The 20733-nt window shown below is 42.2% G+C and overlaps 1 protein-coding gene, 1 long non-coding RNA gene and 1 pseudogene across 5 annotated transcripts; 2 read left to right on the top strand and 1 right to left on the bottom strand.

The window, feature by feature from the left end:
* Window positions 1–58: 58 nt before the first annotated feature.
* On the top strand, window positions 59–532 carry LOC127754246 (uncharacterized). The gene is made up of 3 exons (XR_008012788.1): window positions 59–134; window positions 281–364; window positions 467–532. It is a non-coding gene; the product is annotated as an uncharacterized LOC127754246 (long non-coding RNA).
* Window positions 533–9234: 8702 nt separating this feature from the next.
* On the top strand, window positions 9235–20431 carry LOC127754517 (disease resistance protein RGA5-like). 4 transcript variants are annotated; one of them, XR_008012870.1, is made up of 6 exons: window positions 9235–9509; window positions 13791–14103; window positions 14239–15358; window positions 16153–18297; window positions 19090–19713; window positions 19918–20431. XR_008012870.1 is itself a non-coding variant. In XM_052280079.1 (5 exons), the coding sequence occupies exons 3-5, from the start codon at window positions 14250–14252 to the stop codon at window positions 19445–19447; spliced, it is 3612 nt and encodes a 1203-aa protein (XP_052136039.1). In that variant the 5' UTR covers window positions 9235–9509; window positions 13791–14103; window positions 14239–14249; the 3' UTR covers window positions 19448–20431. The 4 variants fall into 4 exon arrangements, 1 of the variants encoding a protein (XP_052136039.1); XR_008012872.1 differs by having other exon boundaries at window positions 13791–14107; XR_008012871.1 differs by lacking the exon at window positions 9235–9509 and adding an exon at window positions 11582–11977.
* On the bottom strand, window positions 9523–13158 carry LOC127754524 (disease resistance protein RGA4-like; annotated as a pseudogene).
* Window positions 20432–20733: the final 302 nt, after the last annotated feature.

The following is a 20733-nucleotide window of genomic DNA, read 5'->3' as shown; positions in this document are numbered from 1 at the left end:
ATATATGTGATTTAAATTCAAACCTTCTGATAGTGCTTCCTTTAATTTAGTTTGAGCTATCGAAGTCGTCCGTCAATGTGCCTCGCATGGATGCGCACGTCAAGACACCGCATCCACGGAGCATCGCCAAGCGGGTCAATTCCTGCTTCTAGTTCAATTTCTTCATTACCAGTGTGACTCTGATTTTGTTTTTAGCGAGATGTGCATATATACGGAAATCATTGTTTTTCATATATGTGATTTAAATTCAAACCTATTGATAGTGCTTCCTTTAATTTAGTCTGACATATCGAAGTCGTCCATCAATTTGCCCGGCATGGATGACCACGCCAAGATACCGCATCCAAGGAGCGTCACCGAGCGGGTTAGTTCCTGCTTCTAGTTCAATTTCTTCGTTACCATAGTGACTGATTTTGTTTTTAGCGAGATGTGCATAGAAGTCATCATTTTTCTTTCTGCTGTTTAGCAAAGGAGAAGGACGATTAGCAATAAGATAAGGAAGCTCCAAGATCTTGTGCCTAATATGGACAAGGTAACCTAAATAACCTAATATTTCCTCTGATATATTTTTTTGACGTTTATGAAATCAATTGAACTAACCAATACGTTAAACGATGAAAATAGTACTATAGGAATCAGGAAACTGAGTGAGGATTCTTGCCCAAACTGGAAGCTTCCTACAGTGAAGTACAAATTAAAGTAGTTCTAAAATTGGCAAGCTGTACTTATTAATTTATTCTCTCTATATGTAGCAAACAAGTACGGCAGACATGCTTGATACTGCTATACACTACATCGAAGAGCTGCGTAGCCGAAATGAGGTATGCCCCCAGAGACTTCAGAGGCTCCTTTTTCAGGGGAAAAAACAAGAGTTTCTTTTTTGTCAATTATTTTTCAACCACCTGATCAAGATCAAACAACTCATGCTTATCTTTTTCTTGTTATAGTTAAACATATAATAGTCTAAATTTTGTATCTCGGTGAAACCTAGTAATATGACACCGAAAAACTATAATAGCATCGCCGAGTGGGTCAGTTCCTGCTTCTAGTTCTTATGACTAGCTTGGCTGAAAACCAAGACTATTATATGTTTAACTATAATATAGTAGAAAAAGGTTCGCCTGACTATCATTACACGCGAGAAATTTAACAATATACCACTCAATAAATCTGGCTCTAGGATGTCATTATAAAAATACCACTAAATAAAAGTTGCGTCTTAATAGAATGTCACTTTGTACTGATGAGGCTTTTAATTAATCATAAAAGGTGTGTGAAACGATAAAAATACCCCTATGTCCTTTTTGACATATTAGGGTCGGATTGCTTGATCCATCATAACCAGAAGCACATAACAAATATGGGAGAAATTAACTACACTTATAAACTTCCATAAAATAGCTTGACCCCACCATCAAATTGCATCACATAGCATCAAGGTGAAAATGCCTTTCGATTAGGGAGCACCACTAGAGAAGTTTGTCGTGCAATAAAACCACTGAATATTTTATTTAATCGCCTATTAGAAGCTAATAAAAATTAGAAGCCAAGATAATCCAACTGTTTTAGAATGTATGGTATTTTTTTCTAAGTCAAAGTATTTCGATTTTGACCAAGTTAATAGAAAAAATATACTACCTCATATTTTAATGTATGACGCCGTTGACCTTTTGTCTAACGTTTGACCATTCGTCTTATTCAAAAAAAATTATGTAATTATTATTTATTTTATACTACCTCTATATTTTAATGTATGACGCCGTTGACCTTTTGTCTAACGTTTTATGTGTAGTTTACACCACCATCATTGAATATATTTTTGGGTGTTAAAACCGTTGCTATATCTATCTATACTTCTAAAGCCGGCACTTCTGCCGGTATCGGATTGGTCCATGTGGCGCAGTAAATTTTCGAGTGCCATGGTAAATGCGCGTTTGTTTGGTGTTGGTTACATTAGCTCGGAGCTTCTGGATTGATCTGCCGTAAGAAAAAAAAAGGTAAAATGAAAAAGCATTTTAGATCAGTGAAGAAGGCCGCTCGGAGCAGCCTGTATGCTGTGTGGTATGCTGTGGCTATGGCCCAGTTGCACCAGCAGGCTGTTAAACCCTCTCTTCCTACTACAGTATACCACAAATTTTTTTTAAAAAAACAAAAAGTTAGAAAAATTTATGTCTAGAAATACTATATATAAAAAATTTGAATTCAAATTCAAATTTGAATGGGCTATGTAAACTTTTGGCTTATAAACTTTGGGTCTATAAACTTTAAGTGTATAAACTTTAGATATATAGAAATACTATATATAGAAAATATTTGAATTCAAATTCAAATTTAAATCAGATATAATTCAAATTCAAATTTAAAACGGGTATATACACTTTTGACTTATAAACTTTAGGTCTATAAACTTTAGATGTATAGAAATACTATATATAAAAAAATATTTGAATTCAAATTCAAATTTGAATCGGATATATAAACTTTTGACTTATAAACTTTTGGTCTCTAAACTTTAGATGTGTAAACTTGAGGTGTATAAACTTTAGATGTGTAAACTTGAGGTGTATAAACTTTAGGTGCATAAATTTATTAAAATAGGAAAGTAATGCGTTGCAAAAAGAAAAATCAGGTGGAGAGAGGGAGGGGGAGGGGAAGGGGGATTGATCGCTACCCCCGTCCCCAAGTGATCGATCGCCGATTAGCATTTCCGTGTTAGACTTGCTGTCTGGCGCTCCTGTTAGGCTGTTATGGCTCGCTAATCACACTAAAGATGTGTTTAGTTCACACTGAACTTTAAAAGTTTGGTTGCAATTGGTACGATGTGATAGAAAAGTTGTGTGTATATGAAAGATTTGATGTGATGGAAAGTTGGAAGTTTGGAAAAAAAAAGTTTGGAACTAAACAGGGCCTAAGCGACGCTTTGCGCGTAGCATCTTCGGTTAATCACGCGCAGGATCAGACAACATTTCTTTACACCAATGGACAACAACTGAGACAAAAGAAGTAGAGAAAAATTAGACAAGGTGAGAAATTAAGTAGAAAAAACTGATCTGTTAAAATATGAGATACTATAGGTTAGAAAAAATAAATGTACATTTAGTAAACACGATACACCATATCCAAGTCACTAGATGACAACATTGGTATTCTCGAAAAACAAAAAAAACAATAAATAGGAAAATTAAATATCTATAAATAATGTCAAATATATAATCAATCTTTTTTTCAACACAGGAATGATAAAAACGATAAGAAATTATAAGTTTACAACATTGTTGTCACGATAAAAGGAAGCGCAAGATTTATCCGCAAAGAATAAAGAGAATCTACAACTTGAAATATTGCAAAAAATAATAACTCCGACATGAAAAATAATAGCCGAAAGAACATCGCCCACCATCTTCATTCCTACAAATCAACAAACCAACATCATCTAATAGTAAGCCATTAGCCACATAGGCTATAAACAAGTTAGCACGCCAATAGGCGCGCTGATTTTCTAGTTTACATATAAACTTGGTCAACCTGTTAGCATAAAGAAGAAACAAGTATACATGGGGCATGAAATAACGGGCACGCCAACTGGCGCGGGAATTTTCTCTCTAGCACTTTATCCGTCCCAAAATATAACAACTTTTAAACTTCAAAATTTGTCAACAAATCACAAACTTTCACCATTCAAATTTTCTATATACCTCTTTTTTTTCTCAACCGATCACAATATTCTCCATTTAATTTCAGTAACTTTTTTAATACCCGTATCCAATCACAACTTCTTATATTTCGGGACGGAGATAGTATTTAATAAAGTTGCCACAGAGTTATACTAACATTCCAATTTTATGTATTGTTGAATTTTAGGGGACTAACAAATAGAAAATATCAAACATTACACTGAATTGTTAATCATAGACGCGGGCCGGTTAATATGGATTATAGATGCGAGATACTCACATACCCGCGCGCGTGTATGTAGGTCTGCATATGTGATGTGAAGATCTGTGTCTCTGTATCTAGTTTTAGCCGCGTCAGTGACATGATTTTTTCCATGTGCCAAAGAAAACCAAAAAAGATTTGTCATATTTTACTAGGTATATTTTACTTCCCTCCGTTCCAAAATAACTCACATTAGAATATATAAGCCGCTTGTCCAGATTCATTATACTAGGATATACAACATCTTATATGTATTTTAAGTATTTATACATGGTCGTCCCTAAGACACAAAGTTGTGATATTCATACACGTGCAGTATATAAGGTTCGAACCTAGGAACTCAGGCTACTTACCATCTCACATATAAAACACTTTTTATTAAATGAGGGATGCAATTTTTTAGTTCACCTTTCTCCAAAATTTGCAATACATATTTAACACTATAAATGATTTCAAATAAAACGGTAATCAACTATAGAGCTGTAGATCTCGCCGAGAGCTTTAAGCTCTACAATTTCAAGCCATTAACCAAGCTTATTTGAAAACTTCAAAAATTCATTTGGAAATAGAAATGATAACTTCAAACACATATTTTGGCATGTACGTGATGTGAAATGAAAATGTTGTCAACCACATATTTATAGAGAGTTGTAGATGGCATTGAGATATACAATTTTGATACAGAGCATGTCTTCATCTAAGGTCATATGAGAACAAAATGGCTTTTATTTGGCATAAGATAAATCACGGAACTTTTAGTAACTGGGATTGTGTAATTGACTCTTACCTCTTAGATTGGCAAGATAAACCACGAAACTTTTAGTGGCTAGGATTGTATAATAGGCTTTTTACCTCTTGGATTGGTGAGATGGAGCACCGTAAAGGAGCTCATTGAGAGAGTGAGTGTGTGTATAACTTTTGTTTATGAGCTCATAAAGGGATGCCAATCTAAGTGGCACAGTTTAACTTGGAAGATACTACCTCTGTCTTAGATTAATCGTAATTCTAGGTTATTTAGCATATATTAAGATTTGAGGGAAAAAAAGACTATAATACCCCTTATTATATGGTTTATAGGTAAGAGTAGAGGGTAGTTGAGGTAAAATAGGAAGAAATTTGGATGATAAGTGATTAATGGGATCATTAGTACTCTATTGTGATAATTATTTTAGGACAAATTCAAATCCTAAAAATACAATTATTATGAGACAGAGGTAGTATATAAAATTGCAACTTTAGTACAAGTGTACAACTTCACTATAACTTTTTGGTTTATGTTCTTTATATATTCACAGTTAACTAATAAGATGTGTTTTAATTTCTTACGTTCATCTCTATGTTGGATTTTTTTTTTCATATTTAGTAAGGGATGTAACCAAATTATACTTTTAAGTTTAACTCAGAACATACTTTATTTCACACCATGGAAAAAAAAGGGTCTAACATATAAGTTACACTATTGGGACAAATTATATTACAGTAAATTGAAAAAGGTATTGGTAGATAAGAAAAGTAGCCACTTGAAATTATAAAGCTCTCACTATGCTAAAATGGATTCATGCAGAAGCTCGAACGAGACCGAGAAAAGTGCAGTTGCTCAAGCAATCGGAATAATTAGTCTGCCCAATGGATGGCCGCCAATGCTATGTTGTACTACGTACTGATGTGTTTCGGCGAACCGAAAATTTTGCTTTAAGGGATTATACATTAATTGTAAAAGAGCTTGGCATGTCAGGTGGGGACTTTCATGCCTACTTTTTTTCTTTAGAGGGTACAACTCAGGACGCACACGTACGCACACCACACTCACACACTACGCGCGCCCACACACACGCGTGCGCGTTTCTCAACACACGCTAGGATTGATATGAAGCACACACGTGTGTACCCTATTTTCTAACCGGGACCAACCAAAATTGATCCCAGGGAAAACAGGAAAAAACCCTAGCTAGGTGAGACACGCGAGTTGCGATCCAGAAATCGAACTCGTGTGGGCTGCTCGCACACCAGCGACGCTAGCCACCCGAGCACTGCTCGGTTCTCGTCCCTTCTTGGTTTCAAGACAAGTGCTGTCACAGGCTTGTTAGGCGACTGGTTTATCTTTCTTATTGCACTCTGTCAGATATTGCATTTACTGTAAGTGTTTTAGTTAATTCATGTACAATGATGCTCAAACTCACACATGGATGTTGTTTTCCGGATCATATATATGGCACCTTTATGAAGGGATGTCCTGGTTGAGGAATGTGTACACTCCAAATGGTTATGTCCAAGGCAAAAAAAAAAGTAAAAATAAAATGCAGTCGAAACAATCTTCGTAGAAAAACTCATTTCGTGTGTGTTGAGTTTTAGTGATTCTTTTGTTTCTTTCTTGGACACTACTCGCATCAGGAGCTTGGTGGAGAGGAGGAAGAGATAAGAAGAAGAGAGAGGAAAGATGAAGAAGGAAGTTAGAGAGAGAGAGAAAATGAGGGGGTGGTGTGTCACTGACACGTGGATCCCCTTGATTTTTTTTTTCTAACTATAATATACTCTCTCCATCCCTAAATGTTTGACGCCGTTGACTTTTTTAAACATGTTTGACCGTTCGTCTTATTCAAAAAATTTGAGTAATTATTAATTCTTTTCCTATCATTTGATTCATTGTTAAATATATTTTTATGTATACATATAGTTTTACGTATTTCACAAAAGTTTTTGAATAAGACGAACGGTCAAACATGTTTAAAAAAGTCAATGGCGTCAAACATTTAGGGATGAAGGGAGTACTACAATATAAGCGTCACGTCGGATAAATATATCATTTAGAATAATACCTCTCTCTAAAGAAAAACGAAACGGCTATGATATTTGTGGAAACCTCCACATATGGTTTTACGGGTGAGGTAAAAAATTAAATTGGGGTATAATTGATAGAGGAAAATGGATTTTTTTTCAACTGGGTTTCTACTCTGTACATTTGCATCTCCTGGGCAGCCTATCATAAAATAGGCCAGATCAAATAGGATGATCCTCAGTAGTTGGCCAGATCATGTTAAGTACTTGTGTTGTGCCGTAGACGGGCGTGGTACTCGTGGGCATCTTTCTTTTTCACTGGAAAATCAAAATCACAGTGCGTGTGGATTGATCAGACCGTGCCCAAGCCACGCACGTGTAGGAGTGGGATGACGTACCAAGCCACTAGGAAAAACATTTTGAATTTTTATAATAGTAAAGATAAAGATAGAGATAGAGATAGAAAAGAGATAAAGATAGAGATGGAGATAGAGATAAAGATGCAATGACTATTAATCAACGTACCATGTACTCCCTCTATCTCATAAAAAATCAACCTCGTACTGAATATGACATATCTTACTATTATGAATCTGGATATACCTCTGTCCAGATTCACTGTATTAAAATGTGTCATATCTAGTACTAGATTCATTTTTGTGGAATGGAGGGAGTAGGCTCCACATAAGCTGAAACTGCCTTGCAAACTGCCAAGGGAGTCAAAACAAACTGGTATTGATAGTCGATGGAGGTACGAGGTATCTGGTTCTGCAGGGACGAGAATCAAACTCGGCCTTGTAGTGAGGGACGGATAATAGACTTTTTCCTTGTGAATTACGGGCCCCACCTGTCAAGACATCGGATCGCTACAGGAAAAGTACATGCAAGGTCCCTCAACTTGTCATCGAGATACAAAATCGTCCCTAAACCGCAAAACCGGACATCCGGCATCCCCCAACTTATAAAACCGGTCATAAAAGGTACCTCGGCGGTTTTCACCCCGGTTTTGTCCCACATGGCGGCTGACTCAGCGTGGGACCCATGTGGGACCCACGTGGGCCCCACATGTCATGGAGACCACGTCAGCCTCCTCTCTCTCTCTTCTCTTTCCCTTCCTCTCCCTTCCTCATCTCTCTCTCTCACTTATCTACAAAGCTAGCCGGGGCGAGCAGGAGAGGAGGAGGGCGGCGCCACGACGGCAACGGCGGCGGCGGCGGCCGTAGTGGGGAAGCATGGCGGAGGCGCGGGGAGCCCGGAACCCTGCCGACGACGGCGAGCCCGTAGCCCTTGAGCCCGACGAACTTTGCTACCTGGGCGCCGATGCCGTACTCGCGGGAGTCGACAGCGAGGCTGAGCTCGACGTTGGCCTGGACGGTGTCGTGGCCGTCGTCCAGGAGGTTGTAGGCGCGGTGGCCGTGCGACCAGGGGAGCAAGGTGTCGGCGGCGACGACGCGGGAGCAGGGGAGCAAGGCGGCGGCGACGGGCGCGGCCTTGACCTCGCCACGGTGCGCAGCCTCAACGGCGTCCGCGTGGCCGACGAGATCCTGCGGCTTGTCCCGGACGCCGTCGCGTTCCACACCACGCTGCGGTGCGTGAAGGAATCGACAAGCTGCTCAGAGGATTCGACGGCGCCGCGCCGTCGCATCATCCGTCGTCGTCTTGCAGCCAGCAAGGAGCCGCGGCGGCAGCGGCAGCGGGAGCGGGAGGCCATCTTCGCCGCGGGCGCCTTGACGCCAAGGATCTCCGGGCGGCGCGGCCGACGGGGAAGGAGCGGCGGAGAGGATATCGACCGGCCGGCTCCCCACCCGGCGAACGCGAGCGCGAGCGTGAGGTTCGTGCTGGGCGGTGACGCGGCGGCGGAGACACGGGACAGCAAGCTCGGCGGCGGCAGGCGAGCGCGGCTGCGGATGGGGAGCGGCGGCGCCGACGACTCCGCGCCGCTCGGCCTCATCGTCGTCGGCGGCTCCGGGCGCGGGCGGAGGTCTCCTCTGATAGGCGATGGTGGCCACGGTCACCGCGCCACTGTACGCGGCGGGGGCGTCGCACCGCCTGCTTCTCGTCGCTCGTCCGCCATCACCGACCGCACGAGGGGGACGAGGAGGCCGGCGAGCTCGCGCCGCCCTGAGCCCGCGCGTCGCCACCGGGGAGCCGCCGTCGCCGGCCGCACCACCCTCCGGCCGCGCGCGCCGCCGCCTGTGCGAGAGCAGAGAGCGAGAGGAAGGAAGGAGAGAGAGAGGAGAAAAAGAGAGACGGTGCTGACGTGGTCTCCATGACCTGTGGGGCCCATGTGGGTCCCACGCTGAGTCAGCCGCCACGTGGGACAAAACCGGGGTCAAAACCGCCAAGGGACCTTTTGTGACCGGTTTTGTAAGTTGGGGGACGCCGGATGTCCGATTTTACGGTTCGGGGACGATTTTGTATCTCACTGACAAGTTGAGAGACCTTGCGTGTACTTTTCCCGATCGCTACAATTGCAACCGATCCTGGGCTCGGTCCATCTAGAACGAGAGGTAGTAAGATCGAGATTAAGTTCACTTTAGGTCCCCTAAGATCGACAACCTGGAGCCCGACGACGACGAGGGGATAGGGAGGGGAAGAGCGGCGGCGCGCACCGCCGCGTCCCAATTCCCACGGCAATGGAGGCACGCTACCTGCGAGTACGAGGGGGGGAGCTCCATCTTGTTCTTCTGCGCCCGTCCATTCTTCTTCCTCCGTCCGTCCATCTGGTCGATCCTCGATGGGCGGATGGGGCGGAGGGAGCCCTCGTCTGCATCGCGGCCGGCCGGCCGCCGGATTCGGTGAGTCCTCCACACAGGATCTGAATAGCGGTGTTGTCCTATTGATTTGTTGCATTATTCTGGTGAGATGAGATGAGAAGGAAGCTCCGTCAGAATTTACAACTTGGGGGACTTTGTTTTGATCGACGAGGGCACACTGATTAAGTCATCATGCGTGTTTTACATTCTTCGTAAGAAGAACTACTAGTAGTCCTTAAAGTTGAACTTCAACTACATTCAGTTTTTGTTTCAGTAAGAAAAGCAGAAATTTCAGACATTAACCCATGTTTTTTACACGAAACTCGGTTCATAATTTGGGTATCCCGATATATAGGATACATTTAACTCTGCAAAAGGTCAATATTACAGTCTTTATTGCAGCCTGTCTGCTTAAGTTGTATAAATGTGCTAGAGATTTGCCATGGAAGGCTGGGATGCTGCTTCGGTGGCTGCTACCACCACCGGATGCTGATGGCCGGTCACCTGAAGCTGCGAAGAAGAAGAAGGCTCTGCAAGTCTCATCCTCTTAAGGCTAGAATCTGAACCATCTTCTGAACTTTCTTGGCCTATAGAACTTTTCCCCCTCCCCCTTATGGCACAGGGTCTTCCCGGTTCCTCGCTTTCCACTGGATCAACCTTTCCGAGCAACAAAACTCTAGGCCTGTTAGGGTGGTTCTTTGCAGCTTGTTCCCAATCTTGCCTTGTTTGCGCAGTCACTCCAGAGTCAATCGTAACTTCCTTGAGATTTTTCAGGTGTCTGATCTCGATGCCGGAAAGACCAACTAGTCCTTGACAGAGCAGCTGAAGTGAAACAAGGTTTGGTAGAGCTCCTTGCTCGATTTTTGGCTGCGCTAACGCCACACTTTTCACCACAAAGCACAGGCGTCTCAGGCTCAGTAGTGCTTCATGTTTTATCTCTAAATTCTCGAGCTTGTCAGCAATCAGTTTGAGGTACAGCAGTCTGTTCAGATTTATCAGTGCTGATAGATGATCTTGTGTCAGAGTAGCTGGTGTAATACACAGATCAACGAGACCTGACAAAGAAGTAAAAAATGGAGGCAACCGGAGTAACTTGCCATGTATCTTTAGTGAACTTAGATGGTATTTCGAATATTCAGAGCATGGCTCCAAATCAAGTGAACTTAGGAATTTTTCACAGTATTCTTCGGAATCAATTGAGAGAGAACAGACTCTGTCCATGTCAATGGGAGCCTTGGTAAATTCCTGAATGGCCTTTGAAAGATCAGCAATGTAATTACTGCTACCTTCAACATGCCTGCACCATATCTTAACCTTCCTCAGTTTTTTCATATGACCAATAAGTTGAAGAAATCCTTTCCTCCCGTCAGTGATAAATCCTGCTAAAGTTTGCAAGTTGCTTTTATTTGATGAAAACAATTTTAATAGTTTACTTATCTTCTTCACATTGTTCAGATCATCTTTGTGAAGCATAAACTTTCCAAACAAGTGAGCTAAGTGGGGCAGCATGATACCTTCAATGGGCAAAAACTTTATCTCTGTTTCCCTTAAATCCAGTGTCTCTAAACAATGCAGCCCTTCAATACTCCTTGGAAGCTCACTGATATTGTCCCCAAGGTTCAGGTATTTCAGATGCCACGGTGACAGTACACATATGCGTTTCAGATGATTATCGTTCAAATCACTGCATTCTTGTAGATCCAAGACTCGTATCAGATTGCACTTGTGAAGATAAGAAATTGCATCACCTGCATCCCCAAAGATTGTCAGAGATCGGACTCGAGATAATTCCTCGTCAGATGCCATGCATTTTGTCTGTTTAGCAGCATCAACAGAAAGGTGGCGTGAATTGGTAGTATTGATTCCAACTCTTGGATCATGCGGTGATGTCGTGATGAATCTCTTGGCCAAGGACCTGTTCAGCAAAAATTCATGCATAATTCCATGAGTTTTGCACGTCTTCACTTCAGAATTGTTTCTTGTGTCAACTGGCTGAATGATATTCTGGTCAATAAGGTTACTGAAATTGTCATCTGCAGTGTCCTCTTCGCTGCGCCAAGGGTCATCACTTCTTGCGTATCCTTCAGCTAACCACCGCCGGATTAGAACTTTCTTCCTGAGGATGATTGTTTGGGAATATACCAAGATACAGCAAGCAACTCAGAGCAGAGCCGGAAAAACTGTCATAGTTGCCAAGAAGCACCTTCCTGAGTTCTGAAAAGTTGTCATGGCCATGGTTTCCTGTCAGATGAGAACCCAGATCACGGCATAGCTTTGCACACAACTCTCCCGTTGCCTCAGTTGAGCTCTTCAGATAATCAGAGACACTGACCAGAGCAAGAGGAAGACCATCACATTTCCCTAGTAATGATTCTGAATGGTTCTCCAACTCAGGTGATCTAAGCACTGAAAAAGCTAGTTCCTCAGAGTCTTCTTTACCAAGTGTGTTCATTTGTTACACATAACCATTGCCATGGCTGCACCTATTAGCTACTGACTGAATAGTTGTGGTAAGTAATATCCTGCTGCCTGTACCATTATTTTCAAAGGCTGAACTTATGATCCTCCATTGATCCATCCTGATGTCATCGATGATAATTAAATACCTAATAACCAAATTGAGAATTGAGGAGGAATATTAAGAGGGTCAAATTGAAAAACAAGGTGAAAAGGTTAAGTAAAAATAAATTTTCATATGCAATGGTCATTAGTGAACAATCTTTTAGATAATTAAATTAGCTAATTGAACCAAGAACATTCCACGTGAAGAGTTATTGGTGTACTTAAAAATGAAAAATGTTATTGTAAAGGAAATAAAAATAAAAGCGCCTAACGGTGAGGTTCACCTCTTGTCCTTGAGGTACTCCTTGAGCGAGGCTTCAAGATGCTGTCCATCGACATCCATGGCATCGCCGGGACGCACTTGCTGGAGTACATCGCGCAGGATCTCCCTCATCCAATTGCTCGTTTCCGGTGAGCCATCAGCGGTGATCCACGCACGGAGGCAGAATTTATCCTTTGCATGAGGGCCATCGTAGACCGCCTTGGCGAGGGTGGTCTTCCCCAAGCCACTGAACCCCACGATGGAGATCACCCTCAACTGCTTTGGCTCGCCCTCCACTTCATCTAGCAGCGAGAGGAGCTCCTCCATGGGCTGCCTAATGCCCACCAGACTGTGCGCAGCACGATACGGAGTCGAGGACGATGACCCGGCTGATTGACAGGCAATAGGTGAATTGATGTTGACGACTCGCTGGCGCACCTCACTGAGGCGCCTCCTGAGCTTCTGGATCTCTTCTCTGAAGCTCGAGCGGATCTTTACCTTCTTGACCTCGTGTGCCATCTGGCGCACCCCACCGCGATGGTGCTTGCAGGTGAGGAGGTGCATGAAACGGTCGACGCAGTCCTCAATGTCATGCTCAAGATCGAGCATCTCCTCGTTGTGCAGCTGTGCAACAGATGTGCGTGCTTCGCTCCTGCCCATAGAAAGGAGCTGGTCGTCCATGACGGCGGCAATCATGCGGAACTCTTGCTGGAGGGAGCTGATTTCTTGCTCGAGGGCCTTGTGCTTGTTGTACTGGTTCTCCAGCACCATGAACAGCTTCCCCATGATGGCCTCCCAGAAAGCACTCGCCGCAGCGGACTCCATGGACAAGTATGGGCGTGTTTTGTTGCTCGCATGCAACCTGGCTCACACAAGAGATGCAGAGATACTTTCGTCGATCAGACAGACTGCTAGAGGGAGGAGCAGCAGCAGCTGCAAGCATGCAACCTCTAAGTCTTCAGCAAGTCAACAGCCCACCATGCATATGTGTATATGCGTGGATACCCCCAACTGAGTGAAAAATCATATTACAATATCTTTGTTGACAAGTATGTGTTTTTTACACATACTGCTGATCATTAAATGCCATTTTAAATATTCAGATAATCAGATCAGTAACTTTATATCGAAAAAGTACTTAAGAATCTTGTTCATAATACAGGACATATTTCACATTTCAGTACAAAATAAGCGCGCTTTTAGTGAGAAAGGATTTGTTTTAGTGTGTGCAAAAGCTTGTCTACTAATCCCTTTACTTTTAGTGTAAAAGCCTGTTTACTAATCGTTTTGCTCTCTTTGGCATTCAGGTTTTTAGTTATTTAAGATGGATTTTTTTTGTCGATAGTCCAGCATATCATGCATTTGTAAATCATAAAATGTGCAAAACATAATATGGGGCAGTGTGTGTAAATTGTGAAACTCTGACAGATGAATCTACATTTTGAGACAAATGTAAATAATGTGAAGTTTGAGCATTGATATGTAATTCTCAATTTCAGGGATACTTGAGGATTGGTGTGTAAAGCATATATCTTGAAAGGTGCTTCAGTGCTTGTCAAGTAGTGATTATTGAAGTGTCCAACAGCTACACCATACAATGGCCAATCGATCATTTATTCTGAAGAAAATATTGTTGAATGGCTGAATTGACCAGACGACCACTGTTGGCTGCAAACCGAAAGCTAATCCTCAAGGAGAGGAAAGCATTGGATTTGGAAGCTAGGAATGAAGCAAAATGGAAGAACTCTCTCCCAAGTCCGACCGCTTGGAGAGCTCGCTCATGCTACTCTGATCATCTGATGCCTTCAGCTTGTAGGTTCAGTAATCCCTCTCTTCTCTGTTTTAGTGATTCCATTGTATTATTTGCTTCTTTTTCAGCTCTTTGTTTGCAGTCATTTAATGCCCCATGCCATGCAAATCTGTAACATGCACTTGATTTGTTTACAGAGAAGATATCAATGGAGGGCTCCATGTTCAACCTCCCAGGAAGGCTCGACCGGCTCCTGCTTCGTCATGGCAGCATGCTGCCCAAGGGGGCAGAGGAGGAGATACCTCTCATCAAGCAAGATCTTGAGGAAATAATCTCCATCCTCCATGGTCACTGTAGCGAGCCAAAGCTGGAGAACCATGCCATGGTGGTCAGGTGCTGGATGAAGGAGGTACGTGAGCTCTCTTATGACATCGAGGATTGCATCGACCAGTATGAGCATGCCACCACTGCCACCCGGTCACGTACTGGACCTAATATTCGTCGCCGTAAGTTCAATCAGCGGCATGGAAAGATGATCCCTTGGGTTCCCTGGAAACTTAAGCAGCGGTTGTGGATGGCCAACAAGATCAGAGAATTCAGCCTGCGCGCCCAGGAGGCGCTTCAACGCCACACCATGTACAACAACCTTGGTGGCATCACCATTGCTTCTACTACTGGAGGAGATGCATGCTCTGCAACACCTTGGCATCCCACGCATTTCAGAGAGCACACCGACAACATCCGTTCTGTCGGTATAGACGCCGATGGTATGGAAGCTGCCCTGAATGACCTGAACAAGCTCAAAAACTTGCTCGCTAGTATCCCGACTGCTTCTCTCGAGCAGTTCAGGGAGCATGCCAACAAAGTGTGTCACATCCACCCCGATATGGAAGCCATCCTGAACAAGCTCAAAAACATACCCCCTGGTATCACCACTACTTCTACTACCACTAGAGGTGATGTATCTTCTACCTCATCTAGGCAACCCATGCGGTTCATGGAGTCTGCGGGTCTTGTTGGCATCGACGCTGCGGTGAACAAGCTTGAAAACTTGCTCGATGTGTGCGGAGAGGAGAAGCTCAAGGTGGTGTCCATCGTGGGAGTTGGAGGAGTTGGCAAGACTACGCTCGCCAACAAGCTGTACTGCAAGCTTCAGCGGCAGTTCGAATGCCGGGCATTTGTGCAGACATCTCAGAAGACTGATATGAGGAGGCTTCTCATCAATATCCTCTCACAGGTTCAGCCGCACCAGTCACCTGACAATTGGAAGGTGCATAGCCTAATTTCCAGTATCAGGACACATCTGCAAGATAAGAGGTACGTACAATGTTTTCGGGGTGTGAAACTGACTATTTCCTTGTTTTTGTTTGTGTCTGCTACTAATTGTTAATCGGTGCATTTGACTGTTGTACTGATACTAATATTATCTTCATAAGTATAAATACAAATTTTTAGTCAAGGATTGAATGCATGGGTTCAATATTTCATTGAAGTGGCAGATAGATAAGAAAGACAGATACCAGCTCCTCTGAAGTCTATACTACTAAATTATATGTAATGTATAGCATAACAATAGCAGGGTGTGTCTGTTGCTTGCTATCCCTGATATCAGCCTTAGCCACAATTAGGGCTCATTTAGCAAATGAGATTGGGAAAATATATCCCACCCATCAAAGGGTAAGGTTTAATGGTAGCCATCCATTCCTGTCACCTTATTTTATCTTAACAATCCACTCATTTCCTATTCTAATCCTACCTCTTATATTTCATTTGCAAAATAGGGCCTAAGGGCCAGGTGCCTGATTTGTAATCTTATATGCTTGTTCAACCTCATCCCCCCCCCTCCTCCCCAACACACACACACACACACACACAAATAGGCCCAATCTATGGATTATAGTAGTCTTTTTATTGGATCAAGGCATCAAGCCATGTCTTCTAATCATTTTTAGCCCCAAGATGGCTGTTATAAGTTGCATAGTGTACAAAATCGAGAGAAAAATCCGTCTTACACCTAATGTTTACGATTTCATCATGCAAATTCTAGCAGAATACTAACAACAAGTGAAGCTTCCATTTAGCTATGTTAAAAATTCTCCCCTTAATCGCAGGTACTTGATCATAATTGATGGTTTATGGGCTACATCCACATGGGATGTTATTAAGTGCGCTTTGCCGGATGGTAATAGTTCCAGCAGAATACTAACCACAACAGAAATTGAGGATCTAGCTTTGCAATCTTGTAGTTATGACTTGAAATTTATTTTCAAGATGAAACCTTTTGGTGAGGGTGACTCAAGAAAACTATTTTTCAGTATAATCTTTGGCTCTCATTCTAAGTGTCCTCCAGAAGTCAGTGAAACATTATATGATATTGTAAGGAAATGTGGTGGTTTGCCGCTAGCTATTGTCACTGTTGCTAGTCTTTTAGCAAGCCAGCTTGAGAAACAAGAACAATGGGATTATATAAACAAATCCTTAGGTTACGGTTTGATGGCAAATCCTACTTTGGAAGGGATGAAACAACTACTGAACATTTGTTACAACAATCTTCCTCAGCATTTGAAGGTATGCATGTTGTATCTTAGTATGTATCAAGAAGATCACATAATTTGGAAAGATGATTTAGTGAGTCAATGGATAGCTGAAGGTTTTATCTGTGCAACTGAAGGGCATGACAAGGAAGAAATTTCAAGTGCCTATTTTGATGAGCTTGTGGGCAGAAAAATCATCCAGCCTGTACATATCGATGACAGTGGTGAGGTTTTGTCCTGTGTAGTACACCATATGGTACTCAATTTCGTTACATACAAGTCAATAGAAGAAAATTTTATTATTGCAATAGACCATTCACAGGCAACTATAAGATTTGCTGACAAGGTTCGACGATTATCTATCCACTTTAGTAACGTAGAAGATGCAACTCCGCCTACCAATATGAGATTGTCCCAAGTTCGGACAGTTGCCTTCTTCGGGGTCTTGAAGTATATGCCTTTCGTTATGGAGTTTCGACTTATTAAAGTTCTAGTTCTACATATTTTGGGTGATGAGGATAGCATCGGCATTTTTGATCTCACTAAAATTTCAGAACTTGTTCGACTGAGATATTTGAAGGTCACCTCTAATGTCACCATAAAACTGCCAACCCAGATGCAAGGTCTACAATATTTGGAGACACTGAAAATAGATGGGACAATAAGTGAAGTTCCAACAGACATTTATTTGCCAGGTTTGCTGCATCTTACTCTTCCTGCTAAGACAAACCTGCCCAGTGGAATTGTCCACATGACATCGCTTCGTACAATTGGATATTTTGATCTCAGCTGTAACTCAGCGGAGAATCTATGGAGCCTTGGTGAGCTGAGCAATCTCCGGGATTTGCAGCTCACCTATTCTGAAATACATTCTGACAATCTGAAGGATAATATGAAATATCTTGGATTCATTCTGGGGAAACTCCGTAATCTCACATCTATAACTTTATCGCCTCCTGGCTCTTCCTGTCCAGATAATCTACATATTGACAGGGATACAAAGACGAGGATCAATGTTGATGGCTGGAGCAGTGTGTCCTCCCCACCAGCCCTTCTTCAGAGGTTTGAGTTGTTACCATGTGTTTGCATCTTTTCTAACCTCCCAAATTGGATTGGGCAGCTTGGAAATCTCTGCATTTTGAAGATTGGGATAAGGGAAGTAACAAGCAATAACATTGATGTTCTAGGAGTATTACCGGAACTCACTGTTTTGTCACTTTATGTCCATACAAAGCCTGCAGAAAGGATTGTCTTTGACAATGCAGGGTTCTCAATCCTCAAATACTTCGAGTTTATATGCAGTGTAGCATGGATGAAATTTGAGATGGGTACAATGCCTAGTCTAAGGAAGCTCAAGCTAGGTTTTGATGTCCATATAGCAGATCAGCATGATATTATCCCTGTTGGCATTGAACATCTTTCTGGACTTGAAGAGATCTCTGCAAAAATTAGGGTCGCCTGTACTGCTCATGATCATTGTAGAAGATTTGCAGAGTCAGCTTTGACTAACGCCTTTATGATGCATCCAGGACGTCCTAGCGTCAACATACGGTGTGTGGATTGGACCTTTCATGATAAGGATAATGACTGTGTCGGGACACGAGAGGAAGAATGTAGGACTCCAATGAAACAGGAGCATTTTGTGAAAGAAGACTTAAGTGAGAAATCTGCAGTTCTACAAAACGAGCATGACGAAGAAGCACATAAATTTGTTGACAGAAGGTATGAATTTGTCGCACTAAGAATTCAGCATTGCCAATTTATTAGGACCAACACCCTTTTTTTTTTTAGAAAAATGGATATTTCATTAAACAATAAAATCATCACGTTGTATTGTGGCAGCGCTTACCCTCCTACGATCCTCCGACCAGAACACCACTTCTTATCATTACTCTCGTTGGCTCAAAACATAAAGACATGTAGTAAAATTTCATTAGATATTTAGATATGCACATATATACGTCCAAAGAGCAAAGTCCAAATTTTCATACACGCATATATAGATAATATTTTAAATTCGGTCAATTCAATTTGTCTTCGTTGCAATGCATGGGCTCTTGGCATAGTAACTATAACTAGCATATACGGAGTATAAGGAGTAGTTTATAAGTCTCATGTAAATAAAAGGAAAAGCTAATTAGAAGAAGAAAACATTATTTTATCTTATTTTATTTTATATGAGACCTAAGTTATATATATCACTATTAGTAAAACCATTTTCGCAGATGAGACCCTTCCATTTTTTCCAGGCGGGTATTTCTTTTGGAACCACACATCCACGTGATTTCAAAGAAAAAAATTGTAGACAGATTTATAGCAAAAACCGTCTCATTTTATAGCTAAGATAATTTTTTTCCATTCTTGAGAAGGTACCAGGAAGTTATATATTTTCTAGTATAAAATTTGGTACCTCCGGATACTAGTACCTTGATATACCAAATTTTTAAGTGTAAAATCTTAGTATCTTCATGTACTTTCGTATGGATTATAAAATTTCTCTTACATTTTGTACAGATATTATTCCATCATGGACGCGGCAGAGATCCGCAGGTGTCCGTGGAGCATCAACGAGGAGCAGGAGCAGCCGGTGTTGATCTACGACGCCAGAACCAAGATTTCCCAGTCGTCGTCCATGCACGGCGAATTCTGGGCGGCCGTCCAACGGCTCACCGGCCCAGCTGCCACGCCGGCCAAGACCAAGAGGCACCTCCACCTGACGACCTCGCCTGAGCTGGAGGACGGCTTCTTGCCGGTACGTAGTCTCGTCTTCCCGTCCGCTCCGGATCCACGGTGCAACATGAAGAAGAAGAAGATGAGGGCCGGCCCTGGAGGGGGTCGAGCAGTGCGGTCGAACTGGGCCCCCAAATCGTAGGGGCCCCAACCCAGGGAGCCTGCAAAGCCTCTCTTCTGCAACAAAGCCATGCGATGAGATGATGCGAACAGAAACGCCCAATTCCTACTGCAAAGCCTCTCAGTGCCTTGCCGCCTGCCGAGTTGCCGTCGACCGCCCCGGCGCCGCCGTTGGCTGCTGCTGCAAGCCTGAAGACAGCTGCAACTGCTGATTTGCTAAACTGCGCACCTCAGCCTAACGATCAAAACTAAAAGTCTCAAGAGGTGTTGATGATGCGAAGTAATCAGGTGAGCAGCAGCATGCCAGCAACACCGTCGCCATCGCCAATTGAGATTTGTTTTAATTCTATGATTTTATCTGTTGGTTGTTGGCCTATTGCCATCATGCCATGTACTGATGAACAGACGTATATATACATGCACTACTATGTTCCATGTTAGGTTAATAGGTTTGTGACTTACTGACTTTGTGTCTGTCTCTTATTTTTTTAGTTGTTTAAAAGATCTGAGTTCAGAGGGATTGAGCTTGGAGACGTGCTAGTGTGTGATGAGTCGTGCGCATCCGGACGTCTGTGAATATTTAATTGGTAAGACTTTAAATTTGAATTTGTAGTTTTATGGTGTAATTTATATGAGTATCTCCATAAGTAATGTTTTTCTTTCTAGTACCCGTCACTGTGGCATATTTTGAAAGAAGCTTTTTGAAGTCAAAATTATTAAAGAAACTATTGAGATCTAAAATGTCGAAGAAAGTGTTGATGCGAAAAACACGAGGCCTGAAAGATCTGCTTAGCTTTGGTGCAGGTCCAAAAAAATCTTGCCTTTAGGTTCGTGAGCGTGCCAGTTGATTTGATCCTGCAATCAACAAGAAATAAAGACAGAAAAATAGCGGTTAAATCTATAAACGATAGCCGATCGGCCAGTCGCCGATGACGTGTCATTTATCTTTGAGCTGATGTCATATTTAAGTCGATCGACAGTCATGAATAAGTAAGAAAGAACTAAATCTATTCGATCGGCTGTAGGTATTAATGGTATATAATCCTTATGTCAATATATACTTAAATCAAGTGATTGGGATAGATCGGTCGCCGTGCCGAGATAGTATAAATCACTTAGATTGAAATATATATTAACAAGGAGATTATAAGCATTCATAGCATAGCCGATCAGATAGATCTAGCACGTATCGGCTAATACTCCGGTACCACTCTATATTAAGATATTAAAGCAAACAAAATATATCAAACAGAAAGCTTAATATACCTAAATGCAACAAGATCTTAACATAAATGGCGGATTTAACAT

This window comes from Oryza glaberrima, chromosome 11 (assembly GCF_000147395.1).
Source record: "Oryza glaberrima chromosome 11, OglaRS2, whole genome shotgun sequence".
In the NCBI taxonomy this organism is placed as follows: domain Eukaryota; kingdom Viridiplantae; phylum Streptophyta; class Magnoliopsida; order Poales; family Poaceae; genus Oryza; species Oryza glaberrima.
This window is presented reverse-complemented; position numbering and strand designations above follow the sequence as displayed.

Excerpts from the sequence above, each read along its gene's own strand:
- LOC127754517 (XM_052280079.1), top strand. The coding sequence starts at position 14,250 with ATGGAGGGCTCCATGTTCAACCTCCCAGGAAGGCTCGACCGGCTCCTG. Across the intron at positions 15,359-16,152 it reads ACACATCTGCAAGATAAGAG|GTACTTGATCATAATTGATG; the intron begins GTACGTACAATG and ends CCTTAATCGCAG. Across the intron at positions 18,298-19,089 it reads CATAAATTTGTTGACAGAAG|ATATTATTCCATCATGGACG; the intron begins GTATGAATTTGT and ends CATTTTGTACAG.